Consider the following 21621-nt stretch of genomic DNA (forward strand, 5'->3'; position numbering starts at 1 on the left):
GCAAGTTTTACAGAAGCTGTCACTTTCTAGGAAAAAATGTTTAGAGTCACAGTCTATACTTGAACTGTGATCTACCTATGGATTAGATAATTTTAATGCCTGTATTATGAACTGATCACTACCACAGCCACAGCAGAAAAAAAAATATTTAGCCTGTTGATTGTGCATTTGGTCAGATGATGCACCCTGAGGTGGCAACTAAAAACTTTTGAGCCTCTGAACCCTCAGAGACAATCCTTTCTGCCACTGGACGACAGCAGACGAAATGAACTTCACCCAGAAAAGTCAACAGAATTTTAAAATACTCAAACTGCTTCTTAAAACCTCAAACAGCTGAGAATAAACTGAATTAAATCAAACATTAATTATTTAAGCTAACTTGAGATTAACACTTTAAAGCATCTGTGCTTGCCTATAATAATAAAGCAGCTTTAAAAAAAAACCAAAACCAAACTCTTCAGCTATTCTGCTAGCACAAGAAAACTTTAGTTTTACAAGTAACAACAATATAAAAGGTGCTTTTATCACTCAAACCATACAAGTATGCATGCAAAGAATGTCAAGGAAGTTATGCGTGACATCTTAGATCACATGGAAAACAGAAAACTCTGAGTTTAGTTGGTAGTTGGAGTGTTAGCAAAGCTGTTCTGTAGAATCTGAAAGCAACTGAATGAAAAAGTTCTTACCACAATCATTTCAGATGGTTCTAAAACAATGCATTCGCAGCCACGCCTGAAGCTTCCTGCAGAACGCTTGCCAAAACTGTAGGACAAAAATACTTCAATCAGAACAAAAATCAGAGCTATAACACAATCCAGGTAAGCATGTTTACATCTTCTCCAGATATGATAAAGCACAGAAAAAAATGTACATACCTCTGCACAATACAAGTTCCATGTGTGTGTCCTTCAACATGTAACTTATACCCAAGGACACCAAGAGCTGTGTGTTTTGTATTTACATAATTTACTATTTGGTAAATAATTCTATTAGCACTAAAAAAAGTACTAATCAAGTGCTACCTGAAGATGCATGGTTGATTCTGAACTACATTAGAGTTTGATCTAGTATCTTCTGACATTACAGTATTAAGTTACCTAAGCTATCTGCATTTCTATAAAGAAAGCTAACAAGCATACTAAGGAAAGAATGAAAAGGCTGATCAACCTCAATTAGCTCTTTTTTTCTTAAAATAAATTAATAAAATAAGGATGCTGAACATGAGAGTATTCCCAAATTGAATAGATAAGGACAAAACTTTGTTCTGCCTTTCATGACATGTTCCATCTTAGAGGAATAACTAAACACAATACTATTTTGCTTCCTGTAGGATAAAACAGAAAGCTATTTTAGTTTCAGTTTTTTAAGTGCTTCACCAGCACTGAATGAATGCGTGTGCATGTGGGCTTAACAGCAAAAAATCCTTGAATTGCAGCGGTAAAGTTGGAGTGAAGAGAACCAGTACATAATTCAGTGAAATACAAGACCTTTATGGCTAGCTCCTTAATCACATGCTATCAGAGTGCAAGAAAAGACAAGCAGCTAAAGTTTGTTTCTGGGATGTGTGCTTTCCTCTCCAGATATTTCATATTTAAGCTTGTCAGGTCAAAGCCAGACCTTTCCCATCACAGAGAAGGTTGCAGGACAGATGAAAAAATGGCTGGATCTTCAGGGACTGCTCAGGGGCTTGCTGTAACAAAACCACCCTAAAATTTGCCAAGAGCCAATGTAACTATTTTGTGTTTCCCTTTCTTCAACCTGGCACTGTGCAACAAGCATGGGAAACCTTCCTATCTGAAGCTCATAGGGTAACGGCTATTAAATAACTTTGTGAAAAACAATCAGATTCAAAATTGTAAAATCTGAAGTTTTACCTAGTCCTGCACACACATTTACATACTGATGGACACACAGTCATGGTGACACACTTAAGCTATGATATTTGTGAAAAGTAACTTTTTAACACCTAATTTCATAACAAGCAAGCTGAAGAAGTTCATATACCATTCACAGCACCACTATCTAGCCAGTTTATGTCTGTTCTCTTGTCCTGCCTGGCAATTAGTAAAAAATGAACAATTTAACTACTACCCCAAAGGCTAATCTCTTGACAACAGCACGTTTATACCTCAAAAAGGCGGCAGGCAGATATTGAAAAGAAATGCCAGCTGTGTGTATTCATGAAAATAATAATCGCATTTAATGGTACATGGGACTTCTACAATAGAAAAAATTTTCCAGAATACTAAGCCTCTTGAAAAGACACATTCAATAAAGAAGTCTCTCAACAAAATGTGTATTTTCCTAGAGGCAAACACATGCTTCCTCCTTTAGTCCAGCAACAAAACACAGGGTGCTTTACTCTACAATGCCATCTTGAATTTTATACAATTTCAACTACTCTTAAGCGTAACAGAAAATGAAGCCATTATCTTGATTCATTAAACTGTTGCAAAAGTGACAAACTTATTTGCTCAGTCATTAACTTTATCCATACACACAGATTTTCCTTGAAAAAAGGAAAGCAGGCAGAGAGAAGGGAGAAAGTAAATCAATTCATTGATTGAAAAAGAACAATGCAAAAATGGTGATTAGGAAGTCAACTTATTTGATATTCTAATTGAAAACCAACACAGAAATATTCCTTTCCCTCTTGCAGATGCTTATCTTCCCTTTATAACCACTGGTTTTAGTCTAGAATACAATATTGCTGTATTTTTTGCCAAACCATTTTCTAGGCTCCCAGTAAACACCAATTTCAACACAAAATGCCTATACACTTCTCCACACCACCATCTCTTCTTCCTCTACTGCTGTTTGTAAATACCACCTTTAAACTTCTGCCCATTGTTAATTGCTGCTGATATCCAAAAGTTTCAAGCTTTAGTAAACACAGTAAAAAGAAAAAGCTGTGTTTTGGATATGCTCTTCTCTTCTTGAGTAACTTGTTTGGATTTTACCCTTCGGCACAAGAGAACTGGTAATCAGACTATTAAGACAGAAGGCATACATTGATTTACTATAAAGAAAATTCTTTATTTCAGCTACAAATAACAAACAGTTCTCTTAGCAAATAACCATGTCTTGGCTGTACTGCTTGGATTCCTATGACAGCAGGAAACGTATCAGAGCAGACAGTGCATCACACATAAATATTATTTTTGATCAAAGACCACAAGGCACTTCAGGCTGCAAACAAAATCAGCAATCTTTGCGAAGTGTTGTAGGCAAGAAGACATGTAAATCAAGGCAGGGGAAAATTAAAGGACCTTTCAAGTGCTGCAGTGCTCTTCTCAGATATTCCCTTCCAGCTAAACCTCCTCTCTTCCAATCTGTTGTTGAAAGTTCATTGCTGAGGAATTCACAGAAGTGGTGAAAATTAGGAAACTCTTGTCACTGTCCACCATATCTTGACATTTCAAAAGTGTCCAACTATGACTGCAGTAGAACACTGATCATAGCATTGCATGCTATCTGTTGCAGAACCACACTTCGATACTTACACATAGTAAAAAAAAAACTTGTTGACGTGTACCTTTGAGAAACAACCGGGATCTCAGAGCACTGACAATCCCATTGTTTCAATTCAGGAAAATGATAAAGTCAATAAGTTTTATCAGAATTAATTTGTCAGAGCTTCACACAAAAGGCAATGACCAGCAAAAAAGGACTTCAGTGACAACTTCTCCACACAAAATCCCCAGCTGCAGGAACCAGCTACCAGGCAGAGGAAGCCACCAAACAAGCTTCATTTAACTGAAAATAAGTTGCAAAGGTATCAAATAACCAGCACGCAGTCTGTTAGTAACTGAGTTAAATAAAAAAAAAAAAGGAAAAAAAAACCCACCCAACCTGCAAAGAACTTTATAAAATATCAGAAGTGCTTCATTCAAGCAACCACTAGCTGACAAGCAAGCTGGCTTGAGGGATACTAAGTATCACAAAGAAACAGGAGCAGCAACTAAAGTTTCAGCACAATGGCTGACAATATATTCCTAATAACAGCCCTATTTTTAGTAACCTCTATTAAACACTCCTCTTTCTAAATTTTGATGGTAGACCAGTCTTGGCATAGAAAGTGAGTTTATCTACGCAGATCTATCAAACTATGCAGTCTTCATGATCACTGGCTAAAGTAAAATGTAGAAAGGCTTTATTAGCCAATTTCAATGGACCAGAAATTTCACAAATTTATCCCTTCGCCTGTGGATACATGACTTCACTAGGGAGCTTAAGGTTAACCACACTTCTGTGTTTAAAACACAGTAGAGAAATTTACATAATACTTAATCCACATTTGGTTGTATCCTATTATGCTTAATAATTTTAGTAAAAACTTTTTTATTACATAAAGATAAAAAATTCTCTTCCTAGCTAAGCCTTATTAATTTCAACTGCTAAAAAAATAGCTCATTTGCAACTATTAAGTCGGTGATGTACCTGAGAAAACCCCAGCTTTGTCACTAATTTCTCCAAATCAGTGATGTGCATGAGGGAATTTCACCAAAGCAAGATAAGGCAGTTTAAAGGTATCTTTGTAATTTAGACAGCCAGAAGGCTGTCTGGTTAGGATATTGCTGCCTCACCTAAATTCCCAAAAGAATCTTGTTTTGCAGCAGTTTTTCCAGCAGTTTTTTTTTCCTGCTACCACATGAACTCTGACTTGAGGTTCCCCAAGTACTAAACTTCAGATGGTTTCCTCACTACCTATCCTAGAGGCAATTTCACTTCTGGAGTCCTTTTCTATCACAGTCATTTTTATTCCCCATAAAGCTACTGAATGCATGATATGAATATAAATCTACTTTTAAAAAAAAAATCACCTTACGGATACACAAAACAATTTTATTTGCAGGAACCCACTTTGTAGTAGCAATTAGCAACTTCAGAAGTGGATGACAGATAAAATTAATTCTTACGAGGTTAAATATTCTTCCTAAGCAACTGCTCCCTAGCTATATTATTCCCCTGAAGCAATTGACAAAGTGTCTTATTTCCCACTTGACTATTCAAAAGCATTATTTCCAAATAAATTCATTAGCACTAAAATAAACACTTTTGCTCACTATGTGTATTAAAAGCATGTATTTTAATCCATATAAGTAATTTACAACTTAATGTCCATTCTAACGCATTCTAAAATAGATTTTACACTGACTCTAGATGACAGTTTGATTCTCCAGAAGTGTACCTTACTACATAAGTATCTCAACTCATTATACTCAAAACATAACCCCCATTGGCTAAGGAACAGATGTATTACAGTTTACAACACGCTGGTTAACAGAAGACAAGTTGTCAGGGAAAGCTAAGGACTTCCACATTTCCCAGGTTTATACTTTCAGTTTTCATTAAAAAAAAAAAATCTTTACAATTATAAAACTGCAGTTAGTGCAGTGGCACGAACAGCAACATGGGAATAACTTAAGACCATTGTCTGCATTTCTTCCCCTTCAAATTTACTAGATTTACTAATAAACCAAAACATCAAAGTACCTCAGTTAACTGAAGCACATTCACTTTCATAAGCACTTACGTGTAAAGACAGCCAAAAACTTCCAGGTATTGAGAGTGACTCATTCTATCCTTTCTACAACTACCAAGGCACTGGAGGACAGAGCACTTTTCTCCAGACGTGACCCATCCATTTCCCCCAGTTTCCTACACATACTCATACACGCATACAGATGCTTTTTTTCAAACACCACAGGAAAGGCAGCAGCTACTGAAGAAGGAACATTTTCCTATCAGCATTCAGCCCTGTTCCCTTGCCCGGGGCCTCCACATTCCTGTTTTCATGTCAGTCTCGCTCCCAAATGGAAAGTTATTTCTCAGCACTGGAATGTAAATGCATCCATCAAAAGTGATGCAGAATCTGAAGAAAACTCCACTGACAATGAACACCAAGAAAAGGTTTTTCAGTGAGAAGCCCTTCTTTTCCTTCCTTTTAAAGATCAAAGATGGCTTACAGAAAAATCCAATTGCACTTGTGACAACTATTTTTCATAAACGGACACACAAAATTTTAGGTTTTCCTCATATCATGCAATCTTAACCTTTATTTCTTTTGATATTTACTACCTTGCATTAAAGTAATACTTCACATATGAACCACAAGTCTTAATGAAACTATATCAAAGTCTCACAAATTATGGTAATCTATATAGTACACATTTTTCAGCACATTTTAAAGTGTGAGATATTGTCATAGTTTTATGTATTTGCAAATGCAGGATTCGGAATTAAATTAAGCTGCTGACATAGAATGAAGTCTATTTAATAGACATGTCCTTTAAGTTGAAAAGCATGCTCCATTCAGAAATGTTCTAATGCAAGGAAAAATTCAAGTAACACATCTTCTTGTTTCTCAGGTTCTTAGAATTTCCAGATACATTTATACATGCAAATAAATTCCATATAAATTTTGCTTTTTAAAAAAATACATTCTAAAACACATTAAAACTAGAGATGCAATACATGAATATTTCAATGATTTATGCCAAAACTCTAGCAATCAAACATTCAAAACCTTTCTTTATCCTGAAGTTTTCAAATGGGATCCACAAAAAAGCCTATGACTTAAGATCACTGTTGTGTAGTATTTGCCAATACAGGACATCTAAATATTTGTGGAGATTAAAGTAAATATTTTTTCCTTCCCCCACTGTCCTTGAAATGAATCCTATTCTCTTCTAGACTGTACCTGAATAAATCTGTAAGCAAAAGGTTACACCTAGCTGAGTTCAGGTTCCCAAACTTTTAACATACACAAAAACAGGTCTTCGGTTAAACTAAATACCTCAAAACTCTTTAAAAAAGAAAATTGCACCGCATCATTTGACATCTACATTTAGAAGAATCACAGAAAACTACCAAGGTGAAATTCAAAGGTGTGCCATTAAGCATATTTACAGTTTGAAGTTATGCAAGACAAAGATTTGTCATTTGCTTTTGAGCAGCACTTACCCTGCAAGTGCTATTACTACCACCTATTTATATTCAAGCGCTCCCTACTGTTTTTCCCTATCTTCCGTCTACCCTTCACTTCTCAAACTCTGAGCACAGAGGAGACATCATTCCTCTGGACAGATCATGTTGCACAACCCACTCACACATGTTGCATGGTGCTGCTTCCCCATACCAGCACCACGACCTCAGTTGTAATCAGGAGCTGCTTTCCACCACTGCATTAATTTCTCTGATGATTCAGAAGCAAGCCTGAATAGAAAGTCTGGTCTCTGACAAATCCCAAAGTCAAACCTTGGTGTAGCAATCAGCATTTCACTTGCAACAACACCAAAATGGTTAGATTTATTTCTCAACCAAACCAGTCACACCGAATTTCTGAATGAAATCTTGCCAAGAAGTATTTATTTGATGTCTAAATAGAGGGGAAAAAAAAACAGGGACTATCTTCTATCTGCTGCTTAAGGAAACAGTAAGGGATTCAGTCAACTTCCTCCTCTTGTTTGTTTTGTGGGTTTTTTTAATGATCACACTTCATTTTGGCACATCCAGATTAGAATTAGAAACATCAGTCCATCTTCGTGGCTTCTCCTAACCAAGCTAGGTTCAGCTGGGTTTCACATAAATGTGCTGTGAAGCCCAGTGTGTTCCTTCACCCCACTAGTCCTTGCCAGGCACACAAAAAAAAGAAAGTTATAATTTAGAAGAGCACATACATGTGCAAATCATTCCTAGAGGAACCCTTAAGCATTCTGACAAAAATTAAAATTGGCGTGGCCATTTGCTGACCTCTCAGAAAAAAAAAAGACAGAATCCTTCATGCATGCAGAATGGCTCTAACAGAACAGTCCTCTGCTGAGGATGACGCAAGGAGGGGAGGCAGCAGCAGGCTTCCCCATGCTTGAACAGGTACACTGGAAACTATGAAAGCAAGGGATTGTTAATGAACAGACAGAATATCTTTATCACATAATTTTATCTTCTGTAAAATATAAGTTGACTTCTCCAATTCTCAAATTGGTGCCTATAATTTAGAAAAAGTAAGCAAGTAGGCACGTGAATCCCCAAGCCACTCTTTGACTTGTGTTAAATATTATTTCTAATTAGAACAAGGCAGTCATCTACATATCAAAATAATCAATAGATTCACTTCTTCCCCCTTAAACATCTTTAATTCTCACAATGTTATTATATCTAAAGCATGTTTTCAGCATGAGCAAATATCTGCTTCACAGAAATGCTTTCCAGTTGAAAGGAAAACTGAGATGCTAGCAAGTAGAATATGAGTTGAAGAGGCATTTGCAGACCTGTCACTGTTTGCAAATCCTAGAGACGTGAGCTCACTCCATACCATGGATAAGGATAATTAGACTTATCCAGTGTCATGTGATAGCATAGGTGTTTCCAGTCTCAGATACAACAGCTCGTGTGTCAGAGAAGGGACTCCCTTGTAACATCACAGCTAAGTCCGTGCCACTTAACAATACTTGGAAGGGCTTGTTTTACAAGGAAAAAAAAAATCCTCAAATGTGGCTGCAGTTCTGCTTGATCTGGGATCCAAAGCACCCACTGCCTGTGGGGGAAGAGGAATCATGGTGTCAGTGGCAGCAGTTCCCAAAAGTTCCTGAAAACCCACAGTGAGTGATTCAAAATTACCTAGATCCTGGAGGTTTGCTTCCTGAAGTCCCTTCAGTCAATCCCTGAAATGTATGCCTTATGATCTACATACAGGTTTTGTCTTAGTACAGATTATTATTTTAATGTTAATTAAAAAAATAGTTTTAAATATTTACCTAGTTACAAGACCGAGTATGGTAGAAAGTTCAACTGTTTATGAAAAAAAGAAAATTAGTAAAGTTTGAAATACGTTCCTTTTCACTTTAGCTTTTTATAACGTTATCTTAAAAGTAAAGTTAAACTGAAAAATGGTTAAAAACCCAACCTGAAAAAGTGCTGTAAAGAATAACAAATTGTTTTGGAAATGTACTGCAAATGAGAGTAGATTCTCAGGGCCTTTATAGCAGCAGATGATGCTGAATACTGTTCAGACTAGACTAACCACTTAAGGTTCCTTACGACCCTTTCATATACACTAACAAGAGCAATGTCTTTATGAAATTTTACTCTGAAATTCAAAATCTGTATTAATAAGCTATATTTACAAATATATAAACAGAACTAGAAAGTAACAGGAGTGACAACAACAAGATTTAGCTTGATGCAGCAGTTCAGCTTTGCAGCATCTACAGTACAGAAGGCTAGAAGGCAGGCACCTCATCAGAACAGTTGACAGAAAAGATCTTTGGTTGAAAAAAAAATTGCCCTTATTTTATTTTTAAATTAGTACTAGTATTATTTTATCTTGGAAAATATTCAAAGATGAAAGCTTTTTTCCTAACCTACTTTAAAAAAAAAACCTGTGTTTGAATAATGACAGCTTTGCTTATGCTTCATCTTAATGACGTCTGTGTTGTCATGGAGATTACTGTGACATCACAAGATCTGCATAATAATCTCAAAGAATGAGAAGTAGTAGGAAAGGATTACAAGACTTTGTCTGAACACAGTTTGGCTTATTAACATTGATGAAGCTCGTTAAAGCAGAGAAGTATTTTCCAACTTATGCAAAGCTTTTAGATGTTCTGTCCTAAATGAAGAAGGGGGTTTGACTTGAAAAATATATAGCAAGTTTTTAAAGACTCCTTTATAAACATTCATAACTAAGAAATAATAAACTGTCTTTTTTAAAAAAAAAAAAACTTAAAAAAATGAAAGAAGAAAACTTGACCTGTCATCACCTAGGTTTTTAGTAGTAAAATACAACCATACATATTGACGTATTTACATTAGAATTTGAAAATAAATTAATCCCTTACTTTGCATGGTATACTCTGTCTAGTATTCCTGGGTTTATTTTTCAGACACATTCCAAAAAAATCTAGCACTCCCGGAAAGAAAATTCTGGCATTTTAGTCTTCAACAGTATGGAGTAACATTTTGTCAAAAACAGCATTTGTAGAAGAATTATAGTAGCAGAATCACACTAATAAACAAAACAATATTTTAGATTCCTTCCAGCTTTCTACAGTACTGCAAATGCTTAAGTAAATAAGTAAAAGTCATTACTTGAGTTTATCAAGATTATCATTCACCAAAGACAAGTCTATGGAAGTGTAGATCACCCGAGTTGTACATGAGACAAAGAAAAGGCTCTTAGACACATCCACACACATATATATCAAAAGAGATTTGTTAACTCTTGCACACTTTAAGCACGGGATGGACTCTAAGGTACTTCTTGACTTTTCTCACAGTTTGGTGAGAATCATCATCTACTCCCTAGTAGTTAATATGTTGTTCCCTAGGCTGTGAAAACTTCACTGCTCTACACTGCATATGGTATCCAGACAAGCATCATCACCTTCCTGCTCTACAATGCACACCATCCCCTCCCTCCACGTGGGTATACTTCTCCCTCTCTGGCATTCTTTATGTTATTTTTGTGCATAGCTAATTTTGTTGTTATTTTTGGGTAAGCAATGACAAGATAAGTTCTTGCCATTCACTGCACTTCTAAAACTTGCCCAGAGACCCTGTCAGCACATAAAACACACAGTTTTCCTTTTCCCTCAGCAGGAATCTCATAATGCAGTTTTCTTGAGTAACAGATTTTTGTTTTGATGTTTTTCAGGTTTGTATTAAAACTCAAAACCTTAAACACTAGAATCAGCAGGAACCTTAAATCAGGAGGAACAGGTCTTCTCATCAGCTGCAATATCAATTTTGAAAAATCTGATGGATATCTTTAATTAGCAACATAAGGAGTGATGAACACCCAGGTATAACAGGACTCACATTTAACTTTGAAATAATCACACACTTTATTAAATAGCAAATTTTCTCCTCAACTTCTCAGAAAAAGTTCTCTTTTTTCCACATGTCCATTTGTATGCAAGTAATTTATTATCATTTCCAGGTAACAGCTTTTTAATACTAAAATTAAGCCTGAATTTTTACAAAGAAGATAACAGTATAAGTGAGAATTGTTTAAATTAATATCACATGATTATAATGTAGGAAAGAAAAACAAAAGCAGAAGCAAGGATGAACCATGTTGCCAAGATTGATTACATGCTGTTCTCAACTACTTCTAATTGTGACATGCTCATTAAAACCCTAATGTTGGGATTAGAAAGGTCTCTAATTGACAAGAAACAACATAAGCGAGTGATAAGAATCAGCAACCAAAAACCATGCAATTTTAAGGTCAGTTTTTATTGCAGCACATTTTAAAAAATCAGGTATCAACTAAGAACCACTAAGATTTTTCAACAACGAGATTATGTCAACATCTTCAGGAAAAACAAATTTTCAGTGGACTAAATGTTTTTCCCATGCACCCTAGAGAATATTCTAAAACATTTCCAGCAAAACCAAAAAGCCCGCAATTTCAGCATATTTTTAAGCACTAAATAGCCATAATTTTAACCCAAACTTCCTAACATTTAGAAAAAATGGGATGTGAGCGTTGGTATCATTCATAGATGTCAAAGATTATATCTAACTTCTCCATCAGCTACCTTTAAAGATTCTATCCTTTCCTCTGTGAAAGCACATGAAGTTGTTCTGATAATTCTGCCAATGCACCTGAGCACCAGCAGGTCATCCAGACCATCTCAAGTCCATCATCAGGTCTTTCAAATGGAAAGATACAGAAGTCTGTAGCTCTAGGATATAAACCTATAAACTACTAGAATGCCAGCATTTGTCAAGCTTGTTAAAGGTTCTGAAGTTGGTTCTCCTAACATAGAGCATTTCCACCCCTGAAAACTTCCCTAGCCTTAAGAGGAATCAGGAATACAGGCTCACTTGAAAGTCATTCAGGTCATTTGACACTTTCTGCTTCTTTGTTACCTTCTCATCTCCTCATTACAAACTTGGAAGAAAGCCTGGTAGCGTTAGCCCCCACTGCTCTGGAATCTATTTTTATTTTCAAAAGATGCCAGTGTAATAGATTAAGTCCCTTAACATTTTATCAGCCATGCAAGAACAAAATTCCAGTAGCATTGAAATAATTGTTTTGACAGGAACAATGCCAAACACCACCAAATCTCATCATTTATGAACTGCATCCTCATCTATTTCCCAACACCTCAGATACCAGCTTGGAAGATGACCAATTTCAAACCTCAAAGTACTCTTAAATTATTCAGCAGAATAGGAGATAGGTGGAATAGAGCAAAATGTATGTAACACCAGACTTATTTAGCTGTTAAAACCATTTTAACTATTCATATTTAAAAAACTGTACACAAATTTCCGCAAACAGTAAGCACAGTTCTGGATGACATCATTGGTAAAGCAGGATGTGCTCTGCATGATGAACTTTGCTATAACAGCAGGTGACATGACCAGACAAGGCCCCATTAATTCATGGCTCAGTTAATTCAGATACATCTGGAGTTGACTGTGACTGTGCCTAACTGAGGGAGCCAGATTCAGAGAGCCTGGAACCCTCCCCAAACACGTTCCCTGCTTAGTTGGTCCTCAGGGAGCTGAGCTCAAGGACAAATCCGTGGCAGCTCCACCACCTCCACCTAGCAAGAAAGTCACATATCAGCAAGCTCCTGGCTGCAATGATAACACTGGCCATGATATCAAGGTAGATGGCCAGACCAGGCACTCACAACAAAACACTCCCTATAGAAAGCAAGCTTTTATTTTCTCCAGAAATTTGAGTCTGAAACAGTAACTACAGTCACATGCAATGTAACAGCCTAACATAGGGCTTGCACTTAACAGTAAACATCTCCATCCAAAAGTCTTTTTTAGGTAGATGCAGATGATAAAAAGCAATTAGCATTACTGTCTCAATGTCTATTTGGAATCCATTGTGAATAATTGATGGTAGGCAGACTCAGTCATAAACAGACTGACATCTCCACTTCGAATTCCAACTTGTTTCTTCAGTTTATGATCTCAGTCTTTCCTAGATTAAACCATAAGATCACACTCCTACATGCCTCACTTTCAGCTGATGGACTGAAATATTGAGCCAAGGCATTCAAACGAGACAGAGGACAAGACAGCACTGGGAGTCAGCACACACCACCGCCATACTCTCTATACCATCCCACCAGCCTTGAGAGACAGTCATGAGCATGGCTTCAGAACAGAAATAAAGAAGCAGCAAAGAGGTCATGGGGAAATCCAGCAGCAGCAACTAGCAGCAACAACAAAAAAAAAAAATTAAAGAGCAAGTGATCCGAGGGTAAACTAAATCCAAAACACATTTTCAAGTAATTTCTTAAAAAGACTTGAAAACATAACTTGAGGAGTTATTTTTCTTTACAGAAATTCAATGTATAGTCTTCATGTTTCCATCAGGACACTGTAAAACCTTAGCTCTGCAGAGCTCTTGATCAGCTCCCTCCACAGCTTAAGTAACTACATCAGCAGCTCCCAAAAGAACAACCCTGCATCTCCCTCAAATCCATTTTTCTAATACTCTCAATATCCTGCTCAAGGCAAAAAAGTCCTTTTAGTTAAACTCAGAATTTATCTTTGTTTAAATATTTGTACATATTGATCACTCAGTTAAAAGACCAGTTTTATTCATTTATCTCATAAGTTTCAGCTAGTAATAGTCATTATTAACACGAAGTTACAAATATACTAGGGTCATAGCTTGAGAGAAGCATTTTATCAGTGTGATTAAAGTTATCGATATAACTTTATTCACTGAAAAGATTGACAGTACCCTATTCAAAATATACATGCATTATCAGTCACACATAAGCAAAACACAACAAACAGTATCACAGGCATCAAAACATTTAGGAAGTAAACTGATTAAAAAATAGGTTAAAAACCACCCACTATTTCCATATTTTGTTGCAGTTAAGAGTTAGTCCCATCCTGTGGTCATGGAGACCATGAGAAGGCACAAGGGACATGTAGGAGATGTTTTTGTAGTGCAGCTCCAAGTCAAGTAAGATAAAACACCATTGTAAAATTTACACTAGAAGCAAAGTCCTGGAAGAAAAACCACACAGAAAGTCTGAGCAGCTGAGCAAATGTGATGGAGCACAGAACAGACCTAGGGACGCTAGAGGCCATTCCAAAAGATATTTTGAGAGACTGTCATATCACTGCTGTCAGTGACCATGTGAAAACACAGAAGAGCTAGGAAAAGCTTCAGGGAATTGTATTTTCTGCTCGTTTATTTTCTGGACTTCATACATAAACCTCATTCTACCATTCTGCTTTAGGGTACAGATGCTCAGGGGAAGCAGTAAGGGGAAGACGTGTTAATTTGTGCTAGTTGGTGGTCATGGTGGGCAGGGGAAAAATAAGGACTATTTAGTTTGACTGTAATATGTGCAGACTATTAAAGAAAAGAATTAAGTAGGAAAATTTTAACAGTATAATATGGAGAAAAATATCTTCCTCACATTATGCTGCCAGAATAAATTTCATTGTTGTAATGTACAGAAATTATATAAAAGAACAAGATTAAGTTTTACTTTATTTCACAATAAAATACGGCAGCTTTAGTTGTTCAGGTTGAAATTCTTAGACTCTCTGGATTGTCAGCTTTCCCAGAATAAAATAACCAAACAAAATCTATCTTATGCACATTATCTGGTAGCTGATGGCTTGGCATTTGAACAAACACAAGCTAGATTATACTACAATACGCAAATAAAGTGATACTCATACTATTTTCATGAAACAGACATGGTTTAGAAGTTAGCTTCCAAAATGTTCCTCTATTCCATCTTGGACACTTTTTTTTATTATTTTGAATTAAAAACATATCAAATCGCTAGCTGCAAGTAGTTTTACGAGTCATCCAACAAATTACATAACTTTGGCAGTTTGCCGCTCACTTCAAATTATTTCAACTAGCAGCTGCTTGACCATGTACAGTACCTTAGAAAGCTGTTTATTTTCAGACTGCTATACTATTATTTATCTGTAGTTTGAGTGGGAAAGCGGGGCGAGGTGGGGTGTGTGTGTAATTTCCTATGCATTTAGACAGCTTGATTTTTGTTTTATTATTATTTTTTAAGACATTCTTCTTCACAAATACATATTATCTGTCTGCCAACACTAATCATCACTCCCTCTCCCCAAAGAATTTTTAATGGTATCAAAGATGTGGAAAGAATCATTTGGGAGAAGAATTAAAAAAAAAAGTTTACCTGACACAGTACACAACAAAACAAAACAGCGTTTCTAGTGTTACCCACTAAACTGCCTGAGGATGCTGTATCTGAAACCAATGCAACTAAATTAGCTAACAGAGGCCCCAAATGCAAATAATATGCTGAGTATATACAGTCAAATGTGCTAAGGTTCCTAAGTTTCACTTATAAATCCAATGACAGCACTCCAACCTATTTTTTTTAAGCTTAAATGCCAACAGCTGCAAAGTTAGGAGTAGGATGAAATTCAGCACAGGACTGTGAAAATCCCTCCAGGATTGCAGGTAGGTTTATTCACTAGAGCTAGCTGAATTGCCCTAACTAGCACTACTTTTACCCTGGCTTGTACAGACATAGATTTTAAGCATGAAATCTAATGAAGAATAGCAAATGCTTTTGAAACTCTCAGGAAGGAAATGTGTATTTTATTTTAAATTTGGCCAGCTACTTTCTAGTCATCATTCAATGAAGCGGAGCTTGAGAGCTTGAGAAAGCCAGCAGGAGGGGCAACAGGAAGCCCACAGTCTGAGCACCATCAGCAGCTACCTTGGTCCCTCTGGGAGAGCTAGATGCAGCCAAGGGAATCTATGCAAGGGGATTTACTGCAGGGGTATGGGGCAGGCTGGGTTAAGCTGTCAGAAAGAGAAGAATTTAGACAGAAAAAAATATGAGGGGTTTTGGATGGTGAGATACTTGAGGACAGCAGGGACAGGGAAGTAGTATGTACTGGTCATCCTGAACTCTGGAAAAGGAAAGTTAGAAAATTCTTGTTTCCCTGAGTCACTTAGATTTGAAGAGAGGAACATACTTTCAGCTTTCTGTTCCTACGCAGACTTCTCTGCTGCCTCCTGCTCTCATACAGACATGCTTCATGTTGCAAAATTATTTCTCAGAAGCTTTCTAGATGGGCATCGATAAAATGGATGAAATTAAAAAAACCCCACTAGAATAGTCTAGTTATTAATCTACAATAAGTTTCCCCAAATGACAATGTTTTGGCCAACAAGATCAAAATTAGACGATCTCTACCTGCTTACGTTTAAAGCTCTTCCTATTACCTGACATCAATGATGCATCAGGATGCACTACCTTAGCTAAAGCATAGCAAATTCATCTTAACAGCAATAAGACATCAACTCCCAAATTATGCAATGCTTAAAAAGGCGCTTGAAATTATGACTCCCAATATGTGTAAATACTCAGTTTAAGCAAACAGTTATCCAGTAACTCCCTTTTGCCCACTTTTGACACTGTTCTTTAGATTTCAAAATACTGTCCTGTCAACCCTTTCTGGGCAACAGCTTTTTCAGGAGGTGTCTCTCCCGTCTTTCTAGAGCATTGTAAAATGTTACTTTAGTATTGCTGCCAGTCAGTTCACTTGTACATAGTTTGTGTATTTGAGCAGTTTATTATTTCTTTGTGAGCAATTCACTGGCAGCGTTAGTAAAACTAAACAACTTAGTTTTCTTCACAAGTCTTTGCTTTAAAAAAAAAAAAAAAGAATAAATAAATAAAAAACACTTAATAATTACCAATCAGTATTCCAAATCAGAAATTTAACCTGTGTGCCCTGTCACTCTTCTCAAGTTTCTTATTCACAGATGAGCCCAAGGCTCAGATATGGCAAAGTAAAAATTTACCAAGTTAAAATCTTGATTAGCCTTGTCTGAAATTAAATAAGGCCCTCACTTATCCTTTAATAAATACAGCTTCTGAGCACAAAGACTCTCACATGAATGACTCTCGTTTTGCTCTCCAGAAATACCTTCTATCTTATATCATTAAATTAAAGCATCTTTATTTTCCTTCCATGGACTTACTTTATCTTTCTTAATTAACAAATAGTCTCTCTTGCATTTTCTTCCTAAGACACTAACTTTGGCAGCTGCGTCTGCAACCATGGAACTTTTTCTAATGCCAGATTCCACGCTTACAGTTTACCAGGATATCAGGCACTGTCCCAGACCCATTTCTCCAGGTGATCAGCCCTAAAATGCTCTGCTTAGAGTCATACGACCTGTAATTTTCTGTTCATTCTTCCAGCTTCATTCTCAAGCTCATTGTTTATCTTATTAAATGTCACCTCTCTTCAAGTGTCAAAAAAAAGTCTGAAGTCCAAGCATTGTTGTAATTCAAAGGAACAGAAGAGTTTTGCCACACACTATATACAACCACCTTACATTAATTCAGATATCATATATCCCTTCTCCTGGCATCTAAACATAGCACTTCCTGCCAGATTTTTCTGGAATTGCCTGCTCATGGATGACATATGGGACAATTTTCTTCCATCTGCCAGCAGCAGGAATCCTATAATCTGCTGTTGTGCTACTTTTTACAATAACCAGTTTTGTACCTTTAGCATACACTATTTGATGGCACATCAAATATAGCATTTTATCAGCAACTGCCCTCTTACAAATGCAAGACACTTGTTTACACCAAGAACATGCCACCATTTTCAAATGGAAGTTGCAAAACCAGTATTGCTCTCCCACTGAAAGGCATATTTGAAAATCTAATTGTTCATATACCAACCAATGCTAGCTCTGAAGTGGTCTCCAACTGTTTAAAACTGTCAGGAAGTTTCTAGTGTTTTCATTCTCATCATACCATAATAGAGACAGCTCATTCTTTCATTCTGCCTTTCACAAATCTTGTTACATGCTATTTACTTCAAAGGAGACTTTTATAGTAGTCTGGATGAACATGCATATAAGTAGCATTTTAAACTGATTCTGCTCTTCTTCCACTAAAATGATCAAGATCAACCACCTTAGCCTAAAATCCCTGCAGTCATTTGCATTTTTTCCATAGCTCAAAATAATCGTTTTTTTACTATAGCAATATAAATTCCGAGTGTCTCAAACTCAGACTTATCTTTTTTCCATGTAAAATACCACTCTTCATCGCAAATCCATTTACACGAAGCACAGGCTTATACAGAAGTAGCAAAACTGGCAGCAACATGATCTAAGCATACTCTAAAACATGCACTGAAGATTTGTGTATGGTAAGTAAAATCTCAGGAAAACATCATAAGCTCCGGTGCGTACTATGATTTAAAGTTTGATTACCTACAGGAACAGGCTACTCAGTACTTCACTCCATTTGTCAGGTTTTTGGTGGTTTATTTTTAAATTGAGTGTATTGGCATGACACTTGGGATGTCTGTTCACTGCCCACAATTATATGCTTTCAATTCTGACTATGGGCATAAAAAAAAAATCAGTACAGCTAGTAAATGTAGGAAAAGTATGTTTCACTAAGCATAAGACATTGCCTTTTACTTCTAAAATTTCTCCATATCTCATGATTTATATTTAAAATACAAAATGCAGTATGTTCATAGCTTGCATACCTGCTCCTTGGAAGAAACATTGATTCTTTAATGAAGACTGAACCAGACAGCAGGATATACCAACAGGTACCAATATCATCAGGGCTGGAAGGAAAAAGAGGACACAGTGTAAGTTACTCACAGCAGTACCAAATTTGAAGTATGAAGAACATCAAGGAGGCAAAAATCTCAAAATTATGGAAGAAAGTCACAGCTTAATAATGTACAAAACAATTCAGTCAAATTATTCTGATTTCCACTTGCTAATATACACATTATTAGAATGCCTCATTTCATTTACTTCTCTTTTTTAAAAGCATATATCTATCATGTGATAACAGCACAAAATCCTATGAAATATAACTGACAGTTATAAGTCAAGCTACAGTAACTATATTGCATGTATTGAGTCAAATCCACTACTTTCCTCTTGCTGAAGAGAACTGTAGCATGTTCTCTATAAACAAAGGTTATTTTCCCAATACTAGCCATTTCCTCCTTGATCTTTTCCTCAAGACAGAAATCTGCCTTTCGGCATCAGCCTGCCTTCCCACAGGGTGACAGCACTGGATACGTGTGCAGAAAGTAAACCTACACCAGATTTGTTAGACAACATTATGTGCTGGTACTAGGCACTGCCCCTTTCACGCCCCTCCCTGGCGCAAGAATAAATTCCCAATAAAAGGGAGTAAGAGTTTGTTTCCCCTCTCCTCATCGTATAGAGGAACTGGATGAGAATTTTGTCATCCAGGCCCAGATCATTCTACTGCAGCTTCAAATCTTGCTCCTTCAGTAGTACAAAACCCTTTTCACAGGCTTAGAGTCTTCTTGAGTAAGTTCAAACAATGTTTAGACAGGAAAATAGAATAATTCAAGGGTACTAGAAATATCTGAATAAGTCTTGTGCTATTTCAACAGTCAACACTGAGAACATTTGTACTTTACTTCGGTTTTTACCACTCCTGTTTCTTCCAAAGAAACTCACAGACTGGATTCAAGTACACCTTTATGAATTGCGTGAGCATTCTTATCTGAAAATCACATCCCAAGTGACATGAAGAGATGCAGATTACTAATTAATCTGCAGCACCTTCATTTTTTTAAATTACATCTCTCAAGTCTTTAGCAACATTTAATTCTAACTTCCACAAAGAACAGCCCACATCTTTTGATGATGATGACAACATAGTATTAAAATACAATCTTAAATCTAAGCAAGCTATGGGCATGTTAGCAGTATGTTTTTTATCTGAAGAACTTTAGTGTAAGAAGAATCTACAGAGCAGGGTTCTCAAAACAAGAATGCCATTTCCTCGGCACTCACTGTATTAGGCTTTCTAAAAGGAAAGCTGATGTTAGAGAGAGGGAGAAGAAGCTGGTCTAAACCAGCTGAGAGCAAAAGAACAAACCATCAAATCTAGAAACATGCTCTATTTCTATTCTGTGCTTTATAATGTAGCCATGGGAGAAAGGACAAATAACAGAAACATGAAGAATTAACAGAGGTGACCTAGAAAACAAGAACTGACTAAGATGATGCAGCCCTACACTTCTTTTCTACCAGCCTATGAAATGACCACTGAAGCTACACTGACCAGAGATTTAACATCTTCAAAATGAAAACTTCAGGAAACACTTATTTATACTGCTAAAGAAGATAACATGAAGCAATAACAGAGGCACAGTTAAAAAAAATTATTTTGGTTTATATAGTCAAAGTGCACCAAGCTGCCTTTTCTTTTATGCCTGTACTCAATGACAGAAGGAACTATAGAAACCTATACAGAACTATAAAACCACTTCTTCAAGCCACATGAGGATTCATGCAAAATACTATTTACGCTATGTAGAATACTCACATTTGAAATTTCTGTGTAATCACATTTTACACTGTTTTTAAACATGAAAACTCAATTGTAGAGATAAATCTAAGCCTAGTCATGGAGTTTTCTTTTATTATTAGAACACTGTCTACTACCAAGACTTAATATTGTTCTCCTATAACTACGATCGAGCTACATACTGATAAAGTTTTCAGATTGCTCATGTTCTAGCAGCAATCTTAAAGTGATGCAAAACTGAAAGCCAATACCAAAATAGTCAGCATAGACTTTATTCTTAATCTGCACTTGCATAAATCAGTTGTACAAAATTTAAATAAAACCACTTTAAACCTTGACTCTTACAGAACTTTTGAGAGCAGGGGATTTCCCGTGGAATCTATATTTAACTTGTCAGAATGCAAAAGTGCTTGGTTTATGGGAATTTGGGAGCTAGGAACATAAATCCAGAGACTGGATTGCAATGCCTTCCCCTTGCGCTCCCTGCCCCATCTTCCTTGACATCCTTTTACACAACTACAACCTGCAGCCAGATAGCACGCTTCTTTCTTCAGTTTGAAAGTGACAGAAAAAGCTGAGGATAGAACTTTGCAAAATTAACTTCATAGCTGTCACATTAACTGTTCTGTTTGTAAACTTCAGTTACATAATTATGCAATAGCCTGCGATGACATCACTAGGTTGTCACTGCCAATAAGGTTAGGCAGTATTTTCAGACTTAGTCTTCGCTTTTCTAGCATATTACTGTTCTTTGAGACCTTGCAGGTACTTGACATTCAAAAATCAGGAAGCAGTCATAAAACTCCAGACTGCCAAGATAAAAGAAGTTCACCGGCTCCCTCAAAGCTGTGAGCTGTTTATTCCACTGGAAGGTGCAACTTCTTACTTCCTGACCCCCAACTAGTTATATATACACTACTTGAAGCTGAAGTTTTACTTTCTAAATATTTTTTTTATTTTGATTTAAAGCAATCCATAGAACTTGCATACCACGTTTGCAACTGTCAATCTGAATCAATATTAACAGCATATCAAAGAAAGCATGCACAAAAAATAATTTGCTTTAATACATGGTCCCCACATATACTCATTCTATAAGTCACGTCTACAGCAGCAAAGGTATTCCTATTGTAGCTTTCAGCTAAAATAAAGATTTAAGTGAATCTGCCAAAAGACCAAAAAATCTCAAATACCAACACCATCTCTAGCGTCTTCTCCCATCACAAGCCCTGCATCATTTCCCTTTAAAACTTCTTTATATAGC

The 21621-nt window shown here is 36.4% G+C and overlaps 1 protein-coding gene across 5 annotated transcripts in view; it reads right to left on the reverse strand.

The window, feature by feature from the left end:
* The window catches only part of RAPGEF2 (Rap guanine nucleotide exchange factor 2), a 180483-nt gene that overhangs the window by 90134 nt on the left and 68728 nt on the right, over window positions 1-21621 (reverse strand). For all 5 annotated transcript variants that reach the window (XM_069855832.1, XM_069855828.1, XM_069855830.1 and 2 more), the window contains exons 4-5: window positions 18538-18621; window positions 687-762 (exon numbers count right to left, since the gene is read on the reverse strand). In XM_069855832.1, the coding sequence (XP_069711933.1) occupies window positions 687-762; window positions 18538-18621 (160 nt within the window). The remainder of the gene's footprint in view (window positions 1-686; window positions 763-18537; window positions 18622-21621) is intronic.

Source organism: Phaenicophaeus curvirostris, chromosome 4 (genome assembly GCF_032191515.1).
Source record: "Phaenicophaeus curvirostris isolate KB17595 chromosome 4, BPBGC_Pcur_1.0, whole genome shotgun sequence".
Classification (NCBI taxonomy): Eukaryota; Metazoa; Chordata; class Aves; order Cuculiformes; family Cuculidae; genus Phaenicophaeus; species Phaenicophaeus curvirostris.